We start from the raw sequence: 23,525 nt of genomic DNA on the forward strand, positions 1-23,525 counted from the left end.
CAAGTTATATTATGTTCTTTTTTTTTTTTTTTTTGAGACGGAGTCTCACTCTGTCGCCCAGGCTAGAGTGCAGTGGCGCAATCTCGGCTCACTACAACCTCTGCCTCCTGGGTTCAAGCGATTCTCCTGCCTCAGCCTCCTGAGTAGCTGGGACTACAGGCGCACGCCACCATACTCAGCTAATTTTCGTATTTTTAGTAGAGACAGGCCACCATGTTGGCCAGGCTGGTCTGGAACTCCTGACTTCCAGTGATACACAATCCTTGGCTTCCCAAAGTGTTGGGATTACAGGCGTGAGCCACCATGCCCGGCCTGTACTAGGTTCTTACCAGGTCCTTCCCTTTGCACATGCTGGCTCCTCCACTACGAACACCTTCCCTATTTGTCTGTCTTCCCACCCCTGATCTCCAAGCAGGTACACCCCACACTCCTAGGTGCCTATAGTCCTAGGTATACACATTTATCCAACTATGATCTCCCCAGAATATATGCTGAACTACACAGAAGCTTAGAAACCTACAAGAGTCAGGGCAACCAAAAGAGGCACTTAGGGGCTCACTGTTGACCAGAATGCCAGTAACAATCAGGGACAGCTGGCCTGGCATCACCCAGGCCCCAGAGGCAGTGGTTTGGTGTTCTTACTAGGAGCAGGGGAGGAACAAAAGCAGAAAACAGGCATAAAAGAGACCCAGGGCATGTGTGCAGGGTGAACAGCACCCACCAAGCCTATGGCTGCTCCCCAGAGGCTTTGGAATCTGGGCTGGTAGCCTGCTGCCATGCCCATTCCAATGTGAGCCACGGTGGGGCCAAGGGCAGGGGCTGTGCTGCCATTTTCTGGGACAATAAATACAACTGTTCCAGTGTACCCTGGGTCCATGTCACCCACACAGGCTCATTCTTCAATATGGCTTGATTTTAGTAGCAGAAAATATTGGCTCAACTCTCAGAAACTGCATGAGGGTGATTCTCTCTGACAGTCTGAAGACCACATTCAGAGGACAGTTTTCTCCAATAAGTACTTCCTAGGCCTTGTGTTCCCTGGGGCCAGAACTAGAAGATCCCCCAGCAGCAAAGTGGAAGCTCTCTGCATTGTGCCCTGGGTCCTGTGGTAGAGTAAATGGGGCTGGGCTTTCACTGCCGAGCCTCCTGGATGTCCATGGTGCCCCATGCAGGTCTGCCTATGCCATGCCAGGGACTAGGGTGACTAAGGAGGGCCGAGTGCACGTAGTAGTATTAGCTCTTATTATGGCAGGCCCACTTCTGCCTTAGAGGGTCAACTGGGCCTTCTCTCAGACCCTCAGCTCACTCTTGAGGACCATTTGGAGGAATGCACTGGCTGAGGTAGGAGAACTGAGGCATACAGCCCTTCATGGGAAGGCCTGAGCAGGGACAGTTTCCTCAGAGGCCTGCAGCTAAAGGGAGACTGGATTCTGAATTTCAGCTGAAGACTGGGTTGCCTCACCAGGGGCTCCATCCAGTACCAGGGCTCAGACTCCCCCCATTTTGACCATCTGTATCTTACTCAACTCAGCTTCTGCTGAACTACAGCAACCCATTAAACAGAGCCACAGCGAGGGCTCTGAAGGTGGTTGAGTAGTCTTTTGTGGCATGCAGCAGGGGGCCCCTCCCAGGAGTGATAAGAGAGGCAGACAGCAGAAGCTCAGACTGAATATGGGGGTGGGGGTAGGGTAGGGCAGTATGGTGCCTGAGAACTTTTTACATATGGTAGGACTTCAACTGAACCAAAACGGCCCCAGCCCAAGATCCAACTGAGAATGTGTGTGGCCTCATGCTGGTGCAAGGGAGGGAGGAGAGGGGCTCAAATGTGCCTGTGTCCCTGTGCAGGAGCTAGGGAGGAGGATCCAGTGTCTGTATGTGAGTGAGGGTGGATGGGCGAAGGGACAAGTGACAGAGCTTGACAAGTGTCTTCCCCAAAGCACTTTAATGCATTCACCAACCCACAGTCCCTGCCCGCTGGCTGGGCAAGAGAGGCCAGCCCCCATCTGGAGGCTCCTATGGCTTCCCACACCTAGTGTGTCCAGGAAGGCTGAGCCTGCACACATTCCCATCAATAGGTGAGGGGCGTGAGAATGAAGAGACGGTCTTCCTCTTTGCGGATCCAGCGCATCAGCTTATGGATGGCACTGACGGCTGACGCCTTGGTCCCCAGGGGGCTGTAACACATGTAGAGCTCAAAGGCGCCTGTCACCTGGAGAAGGGGCAAAGGGTCGTCATCTAGGTTAGAGGCCCCTCATGGCCCATACCTAGGACCTCCATAAAGCCCAGCCCATCCCAGGGCTGCCTTACCCAGGCCAGGAGGTTCTCGTTGGGGCCCGTGTAGTAAATGGTCTTGAGTGGGCGAGAGGCATTGTGGGCACGACTGTGCAAGTACTGGTAGAGGCCCAGCAGCCGCTCCTGCTCCTCTTCACTGGTGTATGGGGCCTCAATCTCAGGGCTGCAGACAGGGTGGAGGGAGTGGGTTTGCAAAGGAATGACTTCCACTGTCTTCTCTAGAGATTTAGAAACACCTATTCCTATCCAGGAAGACTCTATCTTATGTCCTACCCTCCAGATGCTCCCTTAGGACAGGGCATTGTCTCCCCACCATAGCAGGCACCCCAGGACAGGGCTGGGCCCACTGAGACTAGAGCTGTGTCCCCTCTCACCCCCTAAGCTCATAGTGTCTTTGGTGACCCCTCTTTGGAGAGGCCAGGTTGAGTTTAGATGTCCAAGACAGAGTGACAGATCTGGAGTAGAGGAAAGGTGAGCTAGGAATCCTGTGGGCCAAAAGGGACAAAGGGAGGCCATATCTTCCCAGCCCCTCTGCTGGGGGAGTGGGTGGAGGAGGGCTGTGCTTCCTGGGCTGGACCAAAATGACCCCTAAAGTAGAGTTGCTCCAGGGCAAGGGACCCCAGAGACCTCTGTTCCAGTTTCCTTCTCTGGGTATATTGGGCATTTCCAGGCCTTCTGGTTAATAAAGTAGAGAGGGTATGCTCATGGGGTGATGGAGAGTCTGGGTCTCTGGTGCCAGAGTAAAACAGGCCCAGCACACTGGTCTGCTTCCAAAGGTAGGGACAGCTTCAGGGCTACATCTCAGAGCTCAGGACCAAACAGCCTCCCGACTCCACATGTCCCTGTCCCGCTACAGCAGTGCCCTCAAGGCCCTCCCTCACCTGGTGAAGAGTCCCGAGCTCTTTGACTTATAGAGGAAGTGACGCAGGTCAGGGATGCCCACTTGGGCAACGCTGTAGTAGGGTGTGCGCAGTGCCTCTCGTAGGGCCAGGTGGGCTCCGCGCTTGTGAAGGCGCTCCTGGAAGCGGCGGCGGCAGTCAGAGACTGCAAAGAAGTCCTCACGGTCAGTGGAGACAAGCAGCAGGCAGAGGTCGGTGTCAGGCTCTAGGTAAGAGATGTGTGCGTGGAAGAAGCCGGCTGCGTTGAATTTGGGCAGGCACACGGGCGTCCAGGCCTCGCCCTCGCGAAAGGACGAGGAGGAACTAATGAGGTTGAAGAGCAGGTGCAGGTCGATGGGGTGCAGAAATTGGTCCTTTCGGCGCACGAGTGCCACGAGCTGGTTGCGGGCCAGCAGGATGGAGAAGACCAGGCTGCGCGCACGCGCCTGCTGCAGGCTGGCGCTCACAGTGTCGCGCACGGCCGCCGCCAGGGGCAGGCACCGTGCCGCCCCCATCAGGAAGCTGGGGTCTCGTGCCATGAGCTGCAGCAGGTTGTCGGTGATGCGCTCTGAGCCCGAGAGTAGGCGCCGCAGATCATAGTTCTGCTTCTGCTGGAAGATGTGGCTCAGCTGCGCACCGGTAAGAAGGCTTAGGATCTGGTAGTAGATGTAGAGCAGCTCCTGCGCCAGCTCTTGTGCCGACTGCCGCGTACGAGCCACCGCCACTAGCACCAGCGGGCTCCGGCGCACGAATACTACCTTGTAGCCATCTGAGGGCGGGACAGGAAAGAAGGATGTCAGCCTCAGCGGCAACTCCCTCCGAAAACCGCCTTCCAGCGCAGCTCTTCGCTTTCCCCATCCTTTCCTCGCTCAGAGCTCTGCGCACAGTAGGGGTTTAAGGATGTTCAGGATAAAAACCCATTGCTCCTTCTCCCTGAGGGCTCAGGGCCTATCCCTGCCACTTGCTTCAAAGACTAGCTCCCTCTGAAACACACATTCTTATGCTAAGTGCTAAGTCAACTGGCAACTGGCAAGGGCTGGCTGGGTGGAGCTCTGGACCTGGGAGATAGATAGACTAGATAGATAGATAGATAGATAGATAGATACATAGATACATAGATAGATACATAGATACATAGATAGATACATAGATGGATACATAGATAGATTAAGATAGAGTTTGTTGTTGTTGTTGTTGTTGTTGTTGCCTCCCCAGGGGGATTCTCACTCTCTCCAAAGGCAAAGCCCATGTCAGAGGCAACTTTGGTCCTCGCCGCAGCCCCATGAGGCCAGCAGTGTTGTTATCTTCTGTTCAGGTGAGGACCTTGAAGCTCAGAGAGGTAGAGGGACTTACCCTCAGTCACACAGCACATCCCAGCCCTCTGGTCTGCAGGGGTCCAAAACCTGCTATGAATGAACCTTGGCCAGGGGAGCCCGCCCCATTCCCTCTCCAGGTGGCTCACCTGCATGGATGGAGCGGATGGCGTTCTTGTCTGCCTCCAGGAAGGACACCAGGGCCACCATAACACCCATAGTGCTGGAAAGTGCCTCCTCAGACCCATAGCGGGAGTACACAGGCTTTCCTGCCTCACTCAGCACAAAGACATGCTTCTGGTGCAGGCGCCATGCCTCCGTGGCATCCTCCTCATCCCCCTCGGTTGTGCCCTCCCTGGGGGGCTCTGTGGCTGGTCGCCCAACTGCCCCTGGGGGTTCCAGCCAATCCTCAGAGCTTCCTGGCAGCATCTCCTCCTGCAGGTCCCGGGCCACACCCGTCAGCTGGGTGCTTAGCTCGCTAAAGTCCTGGCTGATCTGGCGCATGTCTGTAGGCAGCGGCGGGGGACCCCTGGTACCCTCCTTGTGGCTGTCCCCAGAAGCTGCCCCATCCTCTGACTCAGTCAGGTCCTCGTAGGAACGGGCATGGACGAACATGGCACCCTCCTGCCCCGCACCTGCAGGCCAAAAGCACTGGTGCTTAGAGGGGTAGCTAGTGGCAGACACTCCTACCAGCAAGGTGCCTAACGTGGTCACTCCAGCATGACTGCCTGTCTTGTTAGGATCAAGCCACTGTTCCCTTCTGCCACTGTCTGCCATGGATGATGCTTCTCTGCAACTTACAGCCCACCAGTCTCCTCTCATCGTACTGGAAAGAAGACCCAAACCACTCATGGCAGCAGTGGTGGCTGGTATCTGCCTACCTCTCATTCCCATCTCCCACCCCACTCCCTTGCCCATCTTGGTCACACTGGCCTACATCCATCTGCTCTCAGATACTTTCAACACACCCCCACCTGCCTCAGGAGCTCCACACCTGCTGTCAGCTCTCTCCTACCTCCCCAAGTGGCCGGCTAATTGTCACACTTAAGCTCTCAGGGAAGATGTTAGTTACTGACCTCCAACCCCAGGCACTCTATATATCCCTTTTTGATTTCTCTTGTGGCACTTGCCAGTTATTGTCCTTCTCCCCAACTACAATGGTACCCAGTAAGGTGCCGGAACGCAGCACCTCACCCTGTGTCTGGAGCACTGCCCATACTCAATGAATCTCTCTCTCTGGGAGAAAGCTCCCCTACCCTACTCAGGCCATAGCTCCTGACTGACCCCACTATAATGGCGCCACAGCCTGTGACTGCCTCAGGGCAGGGACCAGGTCAGTCTTCCTTTATTGATTTTTTGACAAAATAGTTTAACAGATATATTTTGAGTCTCTCTTGCGAATTCAGCCCTGTACCAGGCACTGGGGATATAACTGCCCTGCGCTCAAAGTGTTCACAATCTTGTGGAAGAGAGAGATGGGCAATATATGCATAAAGAGATAAAATTATGAAATAATTAGTGTGCTATACAGAGCATGGTCAGAGCAGGCCTAACTCGTGAGGAGGGGAGAAGGAGCCAGGGAGGTGCGCTGTAGACACAGGGAACAGAAGAGCCCACAATGGCAGCCAGAAAGCTCAGGGCGAGCAGCATAACATGAAGTGGAGAGGAAAGCCAGATGCAGAATGAGCCTGGCCTCCTGCCTTATCCCCAGAACCTGACGAATATCCAATGAGTGACTGACAAATGCATGAATAAGTGGAAAGGAAAAAGTGGTTGGGAATCCTAATTCCCCCTGGAGACTGCTCTGGTTGGCAGCTGGCTGAGGCTGTACACTTGCCCATACCTGGCTCCATTCCCTGGGCCATTCCTGGTGTGGGGCTCTCAGCTCTCTCCATACTCTGTCCATCAGAAGGAGTCAATGTGCCATCAAGGCATTCGCTGCTTCTCTTCCTCTGCATGTCAGTAGCCATCCTTTGAGCTCTCCTGTGGGGCAAACAAATGCAACATCAATGGCTTTTGGCAGGGTCACAGGCATAATCAACAGTGGTAGTAAGTACAGGAAAGTGTCCTTTATCAGGACTCCACTAACTCAAATCTCTAGAAAATGGATTCTGAGAATTCCTTTCAAAAAAATATATACTGTTCCTTTTCTGATTATAAAAGGAAGACATATTCATTGTAAAAAAAAAAAAGACTTGGAAAGCACAGAAAAGTAGAAAGAAATATCAAGATTTTCCTACCATTCAGGATCTTTCACTGTTCATACGTTAGTGTATTTCCTTCTAGTCTTTTTTTTTTTTTCTTTTTTGAGACAGTGTCTCGCTCTGCCGCCCAGGCTGGAGTGCAGTGGCATAATTTCGGCTCACTGCAGCCTCCCCCTCCGGGGTTCAAGCAATACTCGTGCCTCAGCCTCCCAAGTAGCTGGGACTACAGGTGGGCACCATCATGCGTGGCTAATTTTTGTATTTTTTGGTATAGACGGGGTTTCACCATGTTGGCCAGGCTGGTCTCGAACTCCTGACCTCAAGTGATCTGCCCCTCTCGGCAGATTGTTGTTGTTGTTGTTGTTGAGACAGGGTCTCACTCTGTTGCCAAGGCTGGAGTGCAATGGCACCAACACAGCTCACTGCAGCCTTGACTTGGGCTCAAGCAGTCCTCCCATCTCAGCCTTCCCAGTAGCACATGCCACAGCCAGCTAATTTTCTTTTCTTCTTCTTCTTTTTTTTTTTTTTTTGAGATGGAGTTTCGCTGTTGTTGCCCTGGCTGGAGTGCAATGGCGTAATCTCGGCTCACCGCAACCTCCACCTCCCAGGTTCAAGAGATTCTCCTGCCTCAGCCTCCCGGGGTAGCTGGGATTACAGGCATGCACCTGGCTAATTTTGTATTTTTAGTAGAGATGGGGTTTCTCTGTGTTGGTCAGGCTGCTCTCGAACTCCCGACCTCAAGTGATCCGCCTGCCTCGGCCTCCCAAAATGCTGGGATTACAGGTGTGAGCCACCGTGCCCCACCTTTCTTTTCTGAAACAGGTCTGGCTCTCTTGCCCAGGCTGGAGAGCAGTGGCATGATCTTGGCTCACTGCAACCTCTGCCTCCTGGGCTTAAGCCATCCTCCCACCTCAGCCTCCTGAATAGCTGGGACTATAAGCACATGCCACTGCGCCTGCCTAATTTTTTTTTTTTTTTTTTTTTGAGATGGAGTCTTGCTCTCTCACCCAGTCTGGAGTGCAGTGGTGCGATCTCAGCTCACTGCAACCTCCACCTCCTGGGTTCAAGCAATTCTCCTGCCTCAGCCTCGCAAGTAGCTGGGATTACAGGCACCTGCCAGCACATCCAGCTAATTTTATATTTTTAGTAGAGACAAGGTTTCACCATCTTGGCCAGGTTGGTCTTGAACTCCTGACCTTGTGATCCGCCTGCCTTGGCCTCCCAAAGTGCTGGGATTACTGGTGTGAGCCACTGCGCCCGGCCTAATTTTTGTATTTTTTATAGAGACAAGGTCTTTTCATGTTGCCCTGGCTGGTCTCAAACTACTAGGCTCAAGCAATCCTCCCACTTCAGCCTCCCAAAATGTTGGAATTACAGGCATGAGCCACCATGCCCAGCCTGGTCTTTTAGAAAATGTACATAAAATGTAAATAATTAAACAAACTGATAGCAGCAGCTAACAGTTATTCAGTGTCAGCGTATCATGCTAAGAAGTTTCTGTGGATTAAGTTACCTAATCTTGATCACGCCTCTATGAGGCATGTGTTCCTGTCAGGCTAGCTTTATAGATGAAAGAACTGATACTGAGAGAGCTTAAGGAGCTTGCCCAATGTTACTACAGGAAAGAAGTGCTGGATTTGGATCTGGGAGTTGAAACAACTCTGTATCCTGTATCCAGTGGCTCACTCCTGTAATCTTAGCAAAGATTGGAGGCCAAAGAGGGAGGATCACTTGAGCTCAGTAGTTCACTAGCTAGGGCAACAAAGTCAGACCCTGTCTCTACAAAAAATTTTAAAAACTAGCCAGGCATGGTGGCATGTGCCTGTAATCCCAGCTACTAGAGAGACTAACATGAGAGGATCACATAAACCCAGCAAGTCAAGGCTGCAGTAAGCCGTGACTACAACACTGCACTCCAGTTTAGGCAACAGAGTGAGACCCTGTCTCAAAAAACTAAAACTAAAAATAAATAAAAATAAAAATTAACTAAGTTGACCAATAGTTCTTTTTGGATATCTAGGTGTTTGCAGATAAAAAAGTGAGACACAGGCAACAGGCTTGTCTTCAGGCTGCAGCCCTGCTTTTCTCTAAATATCCTTTTGTACCTTTTGAATTTGGCACAAGGAGTTGTCTTAACAATTAAAAACAACTATAGACATGTCAACTCTCAGTGCCCATGTAATGGCCAGGATAGATTCAGCCGGATCTCCTTGTCCTTCCACAGCCCCAGGCCCAGGTGGAGGTGGCCACAAGTGAATGTCAGTGGTAACAGAGCTAGCTGGGTGGCTCACCGAGGCTGGTAGCAAGGCTTATTTGGCCTCTAGGGTCCTTCAATGGCAGGCTGAAGGATCCTCACTTGTCAGGCAACATACAGTTCACCCAAGAGGGGATCCATTCCAGGTACCAATCCTTTAAGAAAGAGGGATCCAGCTGGATGGACTAGAAGGGCAGAGACTCATGGGGCAAACACTGCAGGCAGGCCAGGGGCCCAGGAGGCACTGGTGTTAGTGTGAGCAAAGTAGACCTGAGCCTGCATCCCAGAACACAGAGTCTGGTGGGAATAACTGAGCTCTTGTCCCCTCCTAGCTGTGTAACCCTGGGCAAATGACTCTTCCCTGGAAGCATGGCATAAAGTAGGTGTTCAAAAAAGTTCATGAAAAGGGTGGTCCCAAACAGATAGCATCACCATCAGTAGCATTTGTGTGGCGTCAGCCAGTCTGTGTCCAAGAACATTCTCTCTGGACCTGGCATAGCTCCAGTCAGGCAGCTCCTATGTGTGTGCCCAAAGAACTAATTTTCAACCTCTTCTTTTTGTCACCTTTAAGCTATGTAATTCTTTCTTTAACTGAATCTTTTGCAGAAGCTCCACGTGCAAACAGACAGGGAAGCAGAGCCTGTATCCTGACAGCTGGCCTGGTGGCCACTCCTGCACTGAGCCTGAAGGACCACAGAGCACATGGAGGGTTGGGCACCACTGCCAACAGCATCACCCCACACAGAATAAAACCAAAGAAAGAAGTTTGGGGAGATAATCTGGGGATTTTCTAGGCCCCCAATCCCATCCATCAGGACAATCAAGAGTAATGGTTCCCAGCAAGAGTCAGAGCCCAGAAGGAAAAGGCGCAGGCTGCCTTGTCAGACAGTGGGCCAGAGGAACTAAGAGGCTGCATGCCCTCAACAGGAACCTGCGGTAGCATCCACAGAGATCCCCTCTGAGACTGAGACTAAGAGGAGCAATCCAAAACAACCACCGCAACACCACAAGGCCCAGGATGCTGAATGCCAAGGAAACTAGGGCATGTCTAAGTCTTGCGCAAGAACACACAGGCCACGTAAATCTCATAGACCAGTAATTCCAAAGCTATCCTAAAAGCCAGAGTGGGCTCTGAGAGATGAGTCTGCCCAAGTGCAGGCCAAGAGTAAGCTGCTCCTGACAGTACCAGGGTTGTGGCCAGGGCTTCCAGGCCTATCTGGGCTCAAGCAATCCTCCTACCTCAGCCTCCTGAGTCACTGGGAACACAGGCGTGAGCCACCATGCGTGGATAATTTTTGTATTTTTTGGTAGAATTAGGGTTTTGCCATGTTGCTCAGGCTGGTCTCCAATACCTGGGCTCAAGCAATCTGCCTGCCTTGGCCTCCCACAGTCCTGGGATTACAGCTGTGAGCCAGCACCCGGCCTGGAATGCCCTACATTTCTTTTCTTTTCTTTTCTTCTTTGAGACGGAGTCTGGCTCTGTCGCCCAGGCTGGAGTGCAGTGGCGCTATCTTGGCTCACTGCAAGCTCTGCCTCCCCAGTTTATGCCATTCTCCTGCCTCAGCCTCCCGAGTAGCTGGGACTATAGGCACCCACCACCACGCCCAGCTAATTTCTTTTTGTATTTTTAGTAGAGACGGGGTTTCACTGTGTTAGCCAGGATGGTCTCGATCTCCTGACCTGGTGATCCACCCGCCTCAGCCTCCCAAAGTGCTGGGATTACAGGCGTAAGCCACCACGCCTGGCCGGAATGCCCTACATTTCTATGTCTCCTCACTTTCCTACTCCTCTAGTCAACTTCACACCTTTTCTCTCTTCAAATGTCCATCATCTCCTTCCCTGATGGTCATACTCAGCACTATCAGCAAATGACCTTGCCTTCCATTTCACCGAGAAGGCAGAAGTCGTTAGAAGAGAACTTCCGGGGCGAGTGTGGTGGCTTACGCCTGTAATCCCAGCACTTTGGGAAGCCGAGGCGGGCAGATCACCTGAGGTCGGGAGTTTGAGAACAGCCTGACCAACATGAAGAAACCCCGTCTCTACTAAAAATACAAAAAATTAGCCAGGCATGGTAGAGCATGCTTATAATCCCAGCTACTCAGGAGGCTGAGGCAGGTCAATCACTTGAACCCGGGAGGTGGAAGTTGCGGTGAGCTGAGATTACACTCCAGCCCAGGCAACAAAACCAAAATTGCGTCTCAAAAAAAAAACAAGAAGGCCAGGCGCGGTGGCACACACCTGTAATCCCAGCACTTTGGGAAGCCAAAGTGGGTGGATCACCTGAGGTCAGGAGTTCTCAACCAGCCTGACTAACATGGTGAAACCCCATCTCTACTAAATAAAAAAAAATTAGCCAGGTGTGGTGGCACGTGCTTGTAATCCAAGCTACTTGGGAGGCTGAGACAGAAGAATTGCTTGTACCTGGGAGGCAGAGGTTGCAGTGAGCCGAGATCACGCCACTGCACTCCAGCCTAGGCAACAAGAACGAAACTCTGTCTCAAAAAAAAAGAAAAAAAAAAAAGAACTTCCGGAGATTACCACCACCAGCTTACCTCATCTGCCAGAATAGGCCTTCCCTCTTTTTTTTTTTTTTTTTTTTTTTTTGAGACAGAGTCTCACTCTGTGGCCCAGACTGGAGTGCAGGAGCACGATCTTGGCTCACCAAAACCTCCACCTCCCAGATTCAAGCGATTCTCCTGCCTCAGCCTCCCAGGTAGCTGGGATTACAAGCACCCACCACTTCGCCCGGATAATGTTTGTATTTTTAGTAGAGACGGGGTTTCACCATGTTGGCCAGGCTGGTCTCAAACTCCTGACCTCAAATGATCCACCCGCCTCAGCCCCCCAAAGTGCTGGGATTACAGGCATGAGCCACCGTGCCTGGCCCCCTCTTCTTACTAAAGATGAGCTGTTCATGCTCCATAGAGGCTAACTCCTCCATGTGTACACCAGAGCCCAGCCCCTCTCACCTACTCAGGTACATGGCTTCAGCAGCTGTCCCTCCTCATCAGTTTCCCCTTCTCCCTTATCCATTACCAATATGGTGATATTTCTTGTCTTCAAAATCCCCTCCCAGCAGGGCTTGGTGGCTCATGCCTGTCATCCTAGTACTTTGGGAGGCCTAGGTGGGCAAACCACTTGAGCCTAGGAGTTTGAGACCAGCTTAGGCAACATGGTAAAACCCCATCTCTACAAAAAGTACAAAAGATTAACCAGGTGTGGTGGCATGCACCTACAGTCCCAGCTACTTGGGAGGCTGAAGTGGGAGAATCACCTGATCCCAGGAGGTCCAGGCTGCAGTGAGTGGTGATCACACCACTGCACTCCAGCCTGGGTAAAGGGAGTGAGATCCTGTCTCAAAAACAAAAACCAAACAATTTTGGGGGTTTTCGCTTTGTAATAATTCACTGGGCTATACTTATGATTTGTGAACTTTTCTATATGTTTGTTTTACTTCAAAGTTAAAACAAAACAAACTCTACATTCCCCACTAGCTATCAACCCATTTTTTTGTTGCCCTTTATAAAAAAACAAACAAACCCCCTCAAAATGGCAAATAATATTTGGAGTTTGCATTAGTCAGGTAGGCTAGACTATTCTGTGTAAAAAATGGATGCCAAATGCTAGAGGTTTTATACCCAAAGATCTTTTTTTATTTTTTGAGACGGAGTCTCACTCTGTCACCCAGGCTGGAGTGCAGCAGCGCCATCTCCGCTCACTGCAACCTCTGACTCCTGGGTTCAAGCGATGCTCCTCCCTCAGCCTCCCGAGCAGCTGGGATTACAGACGCCCACCACCACACCTGGCTAATTTTTGTATTTTTAGTAGAGACGGGGTTTCACTATGTTGGCCAGGCTGGTCTCAGGTGATCCTGACCTCAGGTGATCCGCCCACCTTCACGGATCCAAAGTGCTGGGAGTACGGGCATGAGCCACCGCACCCAGCCCCAAAGACCTATTTTTTGCTCACATAAAATCTACTGTGGGACTGGTAGCAATTCAGAGTAGCTCCCTTCCAAGCAGTGATTCAGGAATCCAAGCCACTAGCACCCTATAGAAGCCATTCGGAACACATGCCTTCCACATCACCTGGCAGGGGAAGACAGAGATGGAGGATCATGTACCAGCTCTTAAATACTTCGTAGCTCACATTGGCCAGAACCAGTGATGTGGCCAGAGGGACTGGGAAATATATGGAGCTCACGGATATCTGGAAAGCAGGAATTGTCTCTGCCATAGCCTCTCCATTTCTCCCATTCTCTCTAAACCAGTTCTGAACAGAATCTCACCTCCATTACTCCATCAACACTGCTCCCATCAAGGTCACCAACGACCTCCAGGATCATCTTACTTCACCCATAAACAATAGATAATTTGGTTATTTCCTCTCTCTTGAAACATTTTCTCCTCTTTTATGGCATACCACTCCTTTCTTGGCTCTCTTCTGACCTCATGGACTACTCCTTCTGAGTCCTTTTTGCAGTTCTTACTGTAAAGGGGCACAGAATTCAGTCTTTGGACCTCTTCTCTGTCTTCACTCAATCCCTGGGTGATCTCATTTGGTCTCATAGTTTTAAATTCCCTCTACATATTCATACTTTTTTTTAATCTCCAGCCCCAATATCTTTTCTGACTTAAAGAGGCACACACATTTAACTGTCTACTTCATGTTATCTCAAGGTTATATGCCTCAAACTGAACTCCTTAAAAAGGCCATCTCCTGGCCAGGCGTGGTGGCTCTCACCTGTAATCCCAGCACTTTGGGAGGCCGAGGAGGGTGGATCACGAGGTCAGAAGTTTGAGACCAGCCTGGCTAACCTGGTGAAACCCCATCTTTACTAAAAATATGAAAATTAGCTGGGTGTGGTGGCACATGCCTGTAATCCCAGCTACTCAGGAGGCTGAGGCAGGAGAATTGTTTGAATGTGGGAGGCGGAGGTTGCAGTGAGCCGAGATCGTGCCACTGCACTCTAGCCTGGGTAGCAGAGCCAGATTCTGCATCAAAAAAAAAAAAAGGTCATCTCCTTAAAAAGTTGCTCCTAGCTGGGTATGGTGGCTCACACCTGTAATCCTAGCACTTTGGGAGGCCAAAGCAAGCAGATTACTTGAGCCCAGGAGTTCAAGACCAGCCTGGGCAATATGGCAAACCCTGCCTCTACAAAAATACAAAAATTAGCCAGGCGTGGTGGCACGTGTCTGTGGTCCCAGTTACTCAGGAGGCTAAGGTGGGAGGATCACAGCAACCCGGGAGGTAGAGCTTGCAATGAGCCAAGATCGTGCCACTGCACTCCAGCCTCGGCAATAAGAGTGAGACCCTGTCTCCTTTTTTTTTTCTTTTTTTGAGATGGAGTCTCGCTCTGTCGCCTGGACTGGAGTGCAGTGGTGCGATCTCAGCTCACTGCAAGCTCCACCTCCTGGGTTCATGCCATTCTCTTGTCTCAGCCTCACGAGTAGTTGGGACTACAGACGCCCGCCACCACGCCCGGCTAATTTTTTGTATTTTTTAGTAGAGACGAGGTTTCACCGTGTTAGCCAAGATGGTCTCAACCTCCTGACCTCGTGATCCGCCTGCCTCAGCCTCCCAAAGTGCTGGGATTACAGGCCTGAGCCACCACGCCTGGCTGGTAGAGAACCTGTCTTTAAAAAGAAAAAAAGGCCGGGTGCAGTGGCTCACGCCTGTAATCCCAGCACTTTGGGAGGCTGAGGTGGGCGGATCACCAGGTCAGGATATCGAGACCACTCTGGCTAACACGGGAAACCCATCTCTACCAAAAATACAAAAAATTAGCCGGGCGTGGTAGCACTTTTTTTTTTTTTTTTTTTAAGAGATGGGGTCTTGCTCTGTCACCAAGTCTGGAGTGCAGTGGCTATTCACAGGTGTAATCACCACCCCACCATGCACTACAGCCTCAAATTCCTGGGCTCAAGTGAACTTCCTGCCTCAGCCTCCCGAGTAGCAGGGACTACAGGCACTTACCACTTCTCCCAGAGTTTTCACCATCTCAGTAAAAGACAATTTCATGGCTGGGCATAGTGGCTCATGCCTGTAATCCCAGCACTTTGGGAGGCCGAGGTGGGTGGGTCACCTGAAGTCAGGAGTTCAAGACCAGCCTGGCCAACATGGTGAAACCCCATCTCTACGAAAAATACAAAATTAGCCAAGTGTGGTGGTGCATGCCTGTAATCCCAGCTACTTGGGAGGCTGAGGCAGGAGAATCACTTGAACCCATGAGGCAGAGGTTGCAGTGAGCCACGATCACGCCATTGCACTCCAGCCTGGGCAATAAGAGCAAAGCTCTGTCTCAAAAAAAAAAAAAGAAAGAAAGAAAGACGGCCGGGAGCAGTGGCTCACGCCTATAATCCCAGCACTTTGGGAGGCCGAGGTGGGCAGATCACAAGGTCAGGAGATCGAAACCATCCTGGCTAACACAGTGAAACCCCGTCTCTATTAAAAATAAAAAAATTAGCCAGGTGTGGTGGCATATGCCTGTAATCCCAGCTACCCCGGGAGGCTGAGGCAGGAGAATCGCTTGAACCCTGGAGGCAGAGTTGAGATCGCACCACCGCACTCCAGCTTGAACCCAGGAGGCGGAGGTTGAGATCGTGCCACCACACTCCACCCTGGGTGACAGAGCGAGACTCTGTCAAGGGAGGAAGGAAGGAAGGAGGGAAGGAGGGAGGGAGGGAAGGAAGGAGGGAGGGAGGGAAGGAAGGAGGGAGGGAGGGAGGGAAAGAAGGAGGAAAGGAAGGAAGGAGGGAAGGAAGGAAAGAAGGAAGGAAGCAAGGAAGGGGAAGGAGGGGAAGGAGGGAAAGGAGGGGAAGGAGGGAAAGTAGGGAAAGGAAGGAAAGGAAGAAAGGAAGGAAAAGAAGAAAGGAAAGAAGCAAGGAAAGAAGGAAGGAACGAAAGAAAAAAAGACAATTTCTTTTTTTTTTTTGAGACAGTCTTGCTCTGTTGCCCAGGCTGGAGTGCAATGGTGCAATCTCAGCTCACCGCAACAGTGCGATCTCAGCTCCACCTCCTGGGTTCAGGCAATTCTCGTGCCTCAGCCTCCTAAGTAGCTGGGACTACAGGCGTGTGCCACCACACAGGCTAATTTTTGTATTTTTAGTAGAGACAGGGTTTCACCATGTTAGCCAGGCTGGTCTCAAACCCCTGACCTGGTGATCCGCCCGCCTTGGCCTCCCAAAGTGCTGGGATTACAGGTGTGAGCCACCACACCTGGCCAAGAAAGACAATCTCATCCTTTCAGTTGTTCGGTGAAAAACCTTGGAGTCAGCCGGGCACGGTTTCTCACACTTTGTAATCCCAGCACTTTGGGAGGCCGAGGCAGGCAGATCATGAGGTCAGGCGATCGAGACCATGCTGGCTAACACGGTGAAACCCCATCTCTATGAAAAATACAAAAAATTAGCCGGGTGTGGTGGCGCATGCCTGTAATCCCAGCTACCCCGGGAGGCTGAGGCAGGAGAATCCCTTGAACCCGGGAGGTGGAGGTTGAGATTGCGCCACCGCACTCCACCCTGGGTGACACAGCGAGACTCTGGGAGGGAAGGAAGGAAGGGAGGGAGGGAGGGAGGGAGGGAAGGGAGGGAAGAAGGAAGGAAGGGGAAGGAGGGAAAGGAGGGAAAGGAAGGAAAGGAAGAAAGGAAGGAAAGAAAGAAAGAAAGGAAAGAACGAAAGAAAGACAAGCTCTTTTTTTTTTTTTTGAGACAGTCTTGCTCTGTTGCCCAGGCTGGAGTGCAACAGCGCAATCTCAGCTCCACCTCCCAGGTTCAAGCGATTCTCATGCCTCAGCCTCCCGAGTAGCTGGGACTACAGGTGTGTGCCACCACATTGGCTAATTTTTGTATTTTTAGTAGAGACAGGGTTTCACCATGTTGGCCAGGCTAGTCTCAAACCCCTGACCTTGTGATCTGCCCACCCTGGCCTCCCAAAGTGCTGGGATTACAGGTGTGAGCCACCTCATCTGGCCAAGAAAGACAATCTCATTCTTTCAGTTGTTTGGTGAAAAACCTTGGAGTCGGCCGGGCACGGTTTCTCACACCTGTAATCCCAGCACTTTGGGAGGCCGACGCAGGCAGATCATGAGGTCAGGAGATCGAGACCTTGCTGGCTAACACGGTGAAACCCTGTCTCTACTAAAAATACAAAAAATTAGCCGGGCATGGTGGCACGTGCCTGTAGTTCCAGCTACTCAGGAAGCTGAGACAGGAGAATTGCTTGAACTGGAGAGGCAGAGGTTGCAGTGAGCCAAAATCGTGTCGTTGTACTCCAGGCTGGGTGGCAGAGCGAGACTCTGTCTCATAGGAAAAAACAAAAACAAAAAACCTTGGAGTCATCCCTTAGGCCTCTCTTTTTTTTCCCACACCTCATATACCAAACCATCAGCAAATCCTGTTAGCTCTATTTCAGAATATAGGCACATCCAGCAAAATGTCTCTAGTTAACATTTTCACCATAGAATGCCTTTTTGTTTTTAATATCCAGCTTGGTTGTCAGCCTTCAAGATGGTCTCTAGTGATCCTCAACTCCTGCTATGCGACTTTGCATACTCCCTTTCCACACTGAGCAGGGCTGACCTATGCAACCAATAGGACACTGTGTAAATAACAATGTGTGGCTGGGGACAGTGGCTTATGCCTGTAATCCCAGCACTTTGGGAGGCCAGGATGGGCTGATCACTTGAGGTCAGGAGTTTGAGACCAGCCTGGACAACATGGTGAAACCCCATCTCTACTAAAAATACAAAAATTACCTAGGTGTCATGACGGGCGCCTGTAATCCCAACTGCTTGGGAGGCTAAGGTATGAGAATCACTTGAACCCGGGGGGAGGCAGAGGTTGCAGTGAGCTGAGATCGCACTGCTGCACTCCAGCTTGGGTGCCAGAGCAGACCCTGTCTCAAAAAAAAATGAAAAAACAATGTGTGACTTCTGAGGCTAGGTCATAAAAGACATTGTGGCTTCTGCCTTGTTCTCTTGGATCATTCCCTCTAGGGAAAGCCATCAGCCATGTTGTAAGGACATGTAAGCGGCTCTATGGAGAGAACTTCATGGCAAGGGACTGAGACCTCCTGTGAACAGCCAGTACCAACTTGCTAGTCATGAGTGAGTCATCTCAGAAGCAGATCATCTAGGCCCAGTCAAACCTTCAGATGACTTCAATGTAATAAGAGACCCTGAGCTTGAGCCATCTAGCTAAGCCACTCCCAAATTCTTGACCCACAAGAACTGTATGCGATAATAAATATTGTCGTTTTAAGCTGCTAAGTTTTGGCATAATTTGTTACACAGCAATAGTTAACTAATATACCAAACTTATATTGATTCAGCTTATGTTTATTTATTTATCTATTGAGACAGGGTCTCACTCTGCCACCCAGGCCGAAGTGCAATAGTGTGATCATGGTTCACTGTAGCCTCAACCTCCCAGGCCCAAGTGATCCTCCCACCTCAGCCTCCCAAGTAGCTGGGACCACAGGCATGTGCCACCATGCCTGGCTAATTTTTTAATTTTTTGTAGAGACAGGGTCTCCTTATGTTGCCCAAGCTGCTCTCAAACTCCTTGACTCAAGTGATCTGCCTGCCTCAGCCTCTCAAAGTACTGGAATTACAGGTGTGAGCCACCACACCTGGCCCAGTGTATGTTTATACAGAAAATATGTATATTTACATCATTAAAATCTTATCTATATTTTTAACAAAGTAATGTGCATTTAAAGCTTCAAATTACATTCCAAATAGAACTGATAGAAAATTACTGAGTGCCAGCCTGGCTGACATAGTGAGACCCTGTCTCTACAAAATAAAAAATCAGCTGGGTGGGGCAGCTCATGCCTGTAGTCCCACCTACTTAAGAGGCTGAGGTGGGAGGATCGCTTGAGTACAGGAGGTCAAGGCTGCAGTGAGCCGTGATTGTGCCACTGTACTCCAGCCTGGGCAACACAGCAAGACCCTGTCTCAATCAATCAATCAATGGAAAATATATTAAGTTGAAGATTTCACACAGAATGTCCAATTTTCATGAAACAGATTACTGATGTTAAGTGGGAAATGCCTATATCCAGAATCTGACCACTTGTCACCTCCACAACTACCACTGTGGTCAAAGCCACCAGTGTCTCTCTAGGAGATTGTTGCAGTAATCTCCTATCTAGTCTCCCCTCTTTTGCCCTTGTCCCTGCATAATCTGTGCTTCTTACAGCAAAGTGATTCTCTTGATACAGAACTCAGGTCATGCAGTTCCTCTGCTCACAACTCTGTAATGGTCCCACCTTACTCAGTGAGAAAGCCAATTTCCTCACAGTGGTGCACAAGGCCCCACTCAACATAACTCCTTCCCCATTACTTCTTTGACCTCATCTCTTATCCTTTTTCCCCACTAACTGTGATTCAGCCCAGCCATAGTGGCCTCCTGGCTTTCCTTAAGCCTCCTGGGCACTCTTTAACTTTAGAACTTTGCCGTTGCTGAACTTTCCCCCTGCACCCCACTTCACCTACTCCATTGCCTGAGCTAGTTATCTATGTGACTCAGTCCCTCACTCCCTTCAGGTTGCTGCTCAAGCATTACCTTATCAATATCCCTGCTCCTTACCCCTCTTGCCCTGCTTTATTTCTCTGGATTGAAGGTTACCCTGTGACCTGCCACAAATTTCAGTATGGCTTTAAGCCACATGCGGGAGGAGTTCTATTTTTTTTGAGACAGAATCTCACTCTGTCACCCAGGCTGGAGTGCAGTGATGCAATCACAGCTAACTGTAGCCCTGGCCTCTCAGGCTCAAATGATCCTTCCACCTCAGCCTCCTGAGTACCTGAGACTACAGGCACGTGCCACCACGCCTGGCTAATTTTTTAATTTTTATTTTTGTAGAGATGGGGTCTCAGTATGTTGTCCAGGCTGTTCTCAAACTCCTGAACTGAAGATCCTCCCTCCTAGGGCTCCCAAAGTGCTGGGATTACAGGTGTGAGCCACCACATCCAGCCAACAGACATCTTTGGGAGGGAGATTTTTTTTTTTTTGAGATGGAGTCTCATTCTGTCGCCCAGGCTGGAGTGCAGTGGCGTGATCTTGGCTCACTGCCACCTCTGCCTCCTGGGTTCAAGCAATTCTTGTGCCTCAGCCTCCCGAGTAGCTGGGATTACAGGTGTGTACCACCATGCCCATCCAATTTTTGTATTTTTAGTAGAGATGGGGTTTCACCATGTTGGCCAGGCTGGTCCCAAACTCCTGACCTCAGGTGATCCACCAGCCTCGGCCTCCCAAAGTGCTGGGATTACAGGCATGAGACACCGCGCCCAGCTGAACTTGTGTTTTTATCCCTCAGGCAATTAAAAAAGAAAAATGGAAGGGAAAACTGAAAGATCTCTGAAGAATGCCCAGCTCTGTCACACCTATGATGTGGCCTCTGGAAACCCCTGCCTGTGGGGAAGACTTATCACTGGTACTACTCAGGTGTTCAGGAACAATGGCTCCGAAGTTAGAGGGACCTGGATTAACCTGGCCTGGTCTCAGTTTTCTCATTTATAAAATGGGATAGTAGTATTGATTCCTTGGGTTGTGGGAAGATTAAATGAAATAATCCATGTAATTTGATTACATACTCAGTTGCTCCCATTAGCACATCCTGATTATTCTTACTTAGCATTCAGTCCATGTGTGACTGCACTTATAATACCACATGAATCCAGTGGTCTGTGCCATGTAAATCAGGCCTCTGAGATTTTGCTCGGCCTACAGTGGCATATGGGCAAATACGCTTCTGACCTTGCAAAGCCAGGTGGGCCCAAGCCTGAAGCGACTCACCTTCAGGCTAGGGCTATCATATAGACAGTTGGGAGTCAGGTCAAAGAGCTGTCTTATAGACAGCTGGGAGTTCCTCCAGGCTAACTGGTTGTTCACTGGCTCTGGAGTTGCAGGAATAGACAACGGGCTCTCTGCTGCTCTTGGAAGTATCTCCTAAATTAAACTCCTTAATTAGCCAGGTGTGGTGGCAGGCACCTATAATCCCAGCTACTCAGGAGGCTGAGGCAGGAGAATCACTTGAACCCAGGGGGCAGAGGTTGCAGTGAGCTGATATCGCGCCATTGCACTCCAGCCTGGGCAAAAGATTGAAACTCTGTCTCAAAAACAAAAAAAAAAAAAACAAAAAAACCCCAAAAAACTCCTTGGTCTGCCACATGCCACTGCTCTGTGACGTTGCACTTTTGGTTCAAAGACCCAAACAAGGTCTACAATAGCTTACTTATTCTGTCCTCAGGGCCCATTCTCCACTGATCCCTTGTGGGCTTTAGCTGACTAAGCCCAGTGTGGCTGAGTGGTACCCAGCATGGTACCTGCATGGGGAAGGGTTGGCGGGGGCCGGATCAGCTGGCCAGAGCTAGTGGATGCTTCCTTCACAATAGTTCTCCTGCCACCTGAGATCATACAGTATCTCAGCATCTCCTAGGTCAGTCTGGGGTCCAGCCAGAGGCCTGATGAAGCAAACAGCTCTCTGAATACTTACTCTGGAAACTCAGACAGGGAGGCTGAGTGAATCACAGCAAAATCCACCCCAACCCCCATTGGAGCCACAACTGTGCAACTGAAGCTCCTGGGAGGCTAGAATTGAAGAAGTTAGGCAAAGGAGGTCTCTTAGAACCAGCCCCAAATGCCCCTTCTCAGGGAACCCTTCTCAGACAACCCCTCTAGAAGCCCCAGGCCTTGCTTTTCCTAGAAGTGCCCTGCTATGCCTGTGAGCAATGTCACCAAACAAGTTGGCTCAATCAGCCCTTGTAGTGTGCCTCTCTCACTCAGGCAGCCTTGGAGCAGAGAAGGCCTTCAGAAGCCCCTCCCTACTGACTCCCTACCACTCCTGCTCCCTCTTCTTGCTTGGATAGCACTTCATTTCACCTTAACCCTTTGGAGCGGCCTGTCTGGAAAGGAGGTGCCAGGATACAGGATGTGTGGCAGACAAGGCCCAGGTGAGGCTGTGCTATGGCTGCTTCAGCAGGATGCCTACTCCATGCTGAGATCACAGTCTGGTCCTTGTCACTTCTGGCGGTTACTTCCCTCCCTGACAAAGGGTGCTCACTCTCCCTCTGCAAACTTGTGCCCAGAAAGGGTGGCTCACCCAGTACAAGGGACAACCCAGTTGCACCAGGCAAACTGGTGCAAAGTCCAGCCAGGCGCAGTGGCTCATGCCTGTAATCCCAGCACTTTGGGAAGCTGAGGCAGGCAGATCACCTGAGGTCAGGAGTTCAAGACCAGCCTGGCCAACATGGTGAAACCCCGTCTCTACTAAAAAAATACAAAAATACAAAAAATTAGCTGGGCATGGTGGCGCATGCCTGTAATCCCAGCTACTCGGGAGGCTGAGGCAGGAGAATCGCTTGAACCTGGGAGGCGGAGGTTGCAGAGAGCTGAGATCACACCACTGCACTCCAGACTGGGCAACAAGAGTGAAACTCCGTCTAAAAACAACAAAGCAAAGACCCAAGCCCCTTCCAGGTGCTGCCCCGCTCATCCCAGTTACCTCTGTTGCTTTTTGAGAAGACTCTACCGGCCAAATATGTGTACGTTTGTTGGCGGGGCGGGGGTGGGGGAGTGGGGAGAGTCCTACCTGGCCACTGCCCCCTACCGGATCTCGCCCTCCCAGCCAAAGGATGGGTTCCAGATCTCGCCTTTTGTATTCCCCAGCTGGGGGCTAGCCGGCTGAGGGACCGCAGGGAGACACAGTCTTCCCATTGCAAACGATAGCGTTGATGGCTGGAGGCCCCCGTCTTCAAGCCCCTCCCTCCAAAGATGACAGCTCTCCAGTCTCTAGGTGCCTCCAGGCCACGTGGGCTGGCAGTCAACTCACCTGTTTCTCAGAGGGGTCCAGGACGCACAGAAGGTGCCGGTCACTGCCCTCTGCCGGACCCATGGAGGGGTAAGGGTGTCCGGCCGGGGCCGGCCTGAGGGCACAGCTTCGCGGGGCCCCGGCCCCCTGCGTACACAGACATGGCCACAGCGCAGGCACCGCGCCCTCCCACCGCCCTCACCCGGCCGCCGGTGCAGGAAGATAGCTTTCGCCGGCCTCTCGCGGCCAAGGCCCAGCTCCAGCCGCTCAGCCCGACTCGGCCCGCCCCTGGGGTGCATTGTGGGAAATGTAGTCCTTAGCGTTTGGCCGCCTGCGGCGCCGAGGGACTGGTTCTGGGCTCCTAGTCCCAGCAGAGCCGTGGGCAGGTCCTGACCCGGGTCCGCGATTGCCTCATCCGGCGCCGCCTTATAGGGGCCTGGGCGCCTCCTCCGAGTCTAGAGTCCCACACAGAACAGCCCTGGACTCTGGGCCTCTCCGTCCGAGCCAGCTAGCAGTTCATTTCAAGTGAGAGAAAGGGACGTTAGGATTGTTTCTCCCACTGATTGTGGAAGGACAGTGCAAGTTTAGGGGACTGGATAAATGTCATTAGTGGGCCCAGCCACACAGGCTGTAAAGGATGTGGGCATGCGCAAAAGTCGCACTAATTGTTTCTAAAAACATATTTGTAGCCACGTTTTAATGTATCAGTATAATGCTCTAGAACGGTAGTTCTCAACTCTGACGGCACATAGAATAAGCCGGGAAGCTT

The 23,525-nt window shown here is 51.2% G+C and overlaps 1 protein-coding gene across 3 annotated transcripts; it reads right to left on the reverse strand.

Annotated features, from left to right (window-relative positions):
* Positions 1-1,923: 1,923 nt before the first annotated feature.
* Positions 1,924-23,278, reverse strand: MON1A (MON1 homolog A, secretory trafficking associated). 3 transcript variants are annotated; one of them, XM_003818844.5, is made up of 6 exons: positions 22,778-23,278; positions 6,327-6,466; positions 4,633-5,118; positions 3,174-3,939; positions 2,308-2,455; positions 1,924-2,209 (listed from the first exon to the last, which is right to left on the reverse strand). In XM_003818844.5, exons 1-6 carry the CDS (start codon positions 23,053-23,055, stop codon positions 2,069-2,071), a joined length of 1,959 nt encoding a protein of 652 aa, XP_003818892.1. In that variant the 5' UTR covers positions 23,056-23,278; the 3' UTR covers positions 1,924-2,068. The 3 variants fall into 3 exon arrangements, with proteins under 3 accessions (XP_003818892.1, XP_034812385.1, XP_008970487.1); XM_034956494.3 differs by lacking the exon at positions 22,778-23,278 and adding an exon at positions 22,538-22,691; XM_008972239.5 differs by lacking the exon at positions 4,633-5,118 and having other exon boundaries at positions 22,778-23,114.
* Positions 23,279-23,525: the final 247 nt, after the last annotated feature.

The sequence above is a fragment of the Pan paniscus genome, chromosome 2 (genome assembly GCF_029289425.2).
Source record: "Pan paniscus chromosome 2, NHGRI_mPanPan1-v2.0_pri, whole genome shotgun sequence".
Classification (NCBI taxonomy): domain Eukaryota; kingdom Metazoa; phylum Chordata; class Mammalia; order Primates; family Hominidae; genus Pan; species Pan paniscus.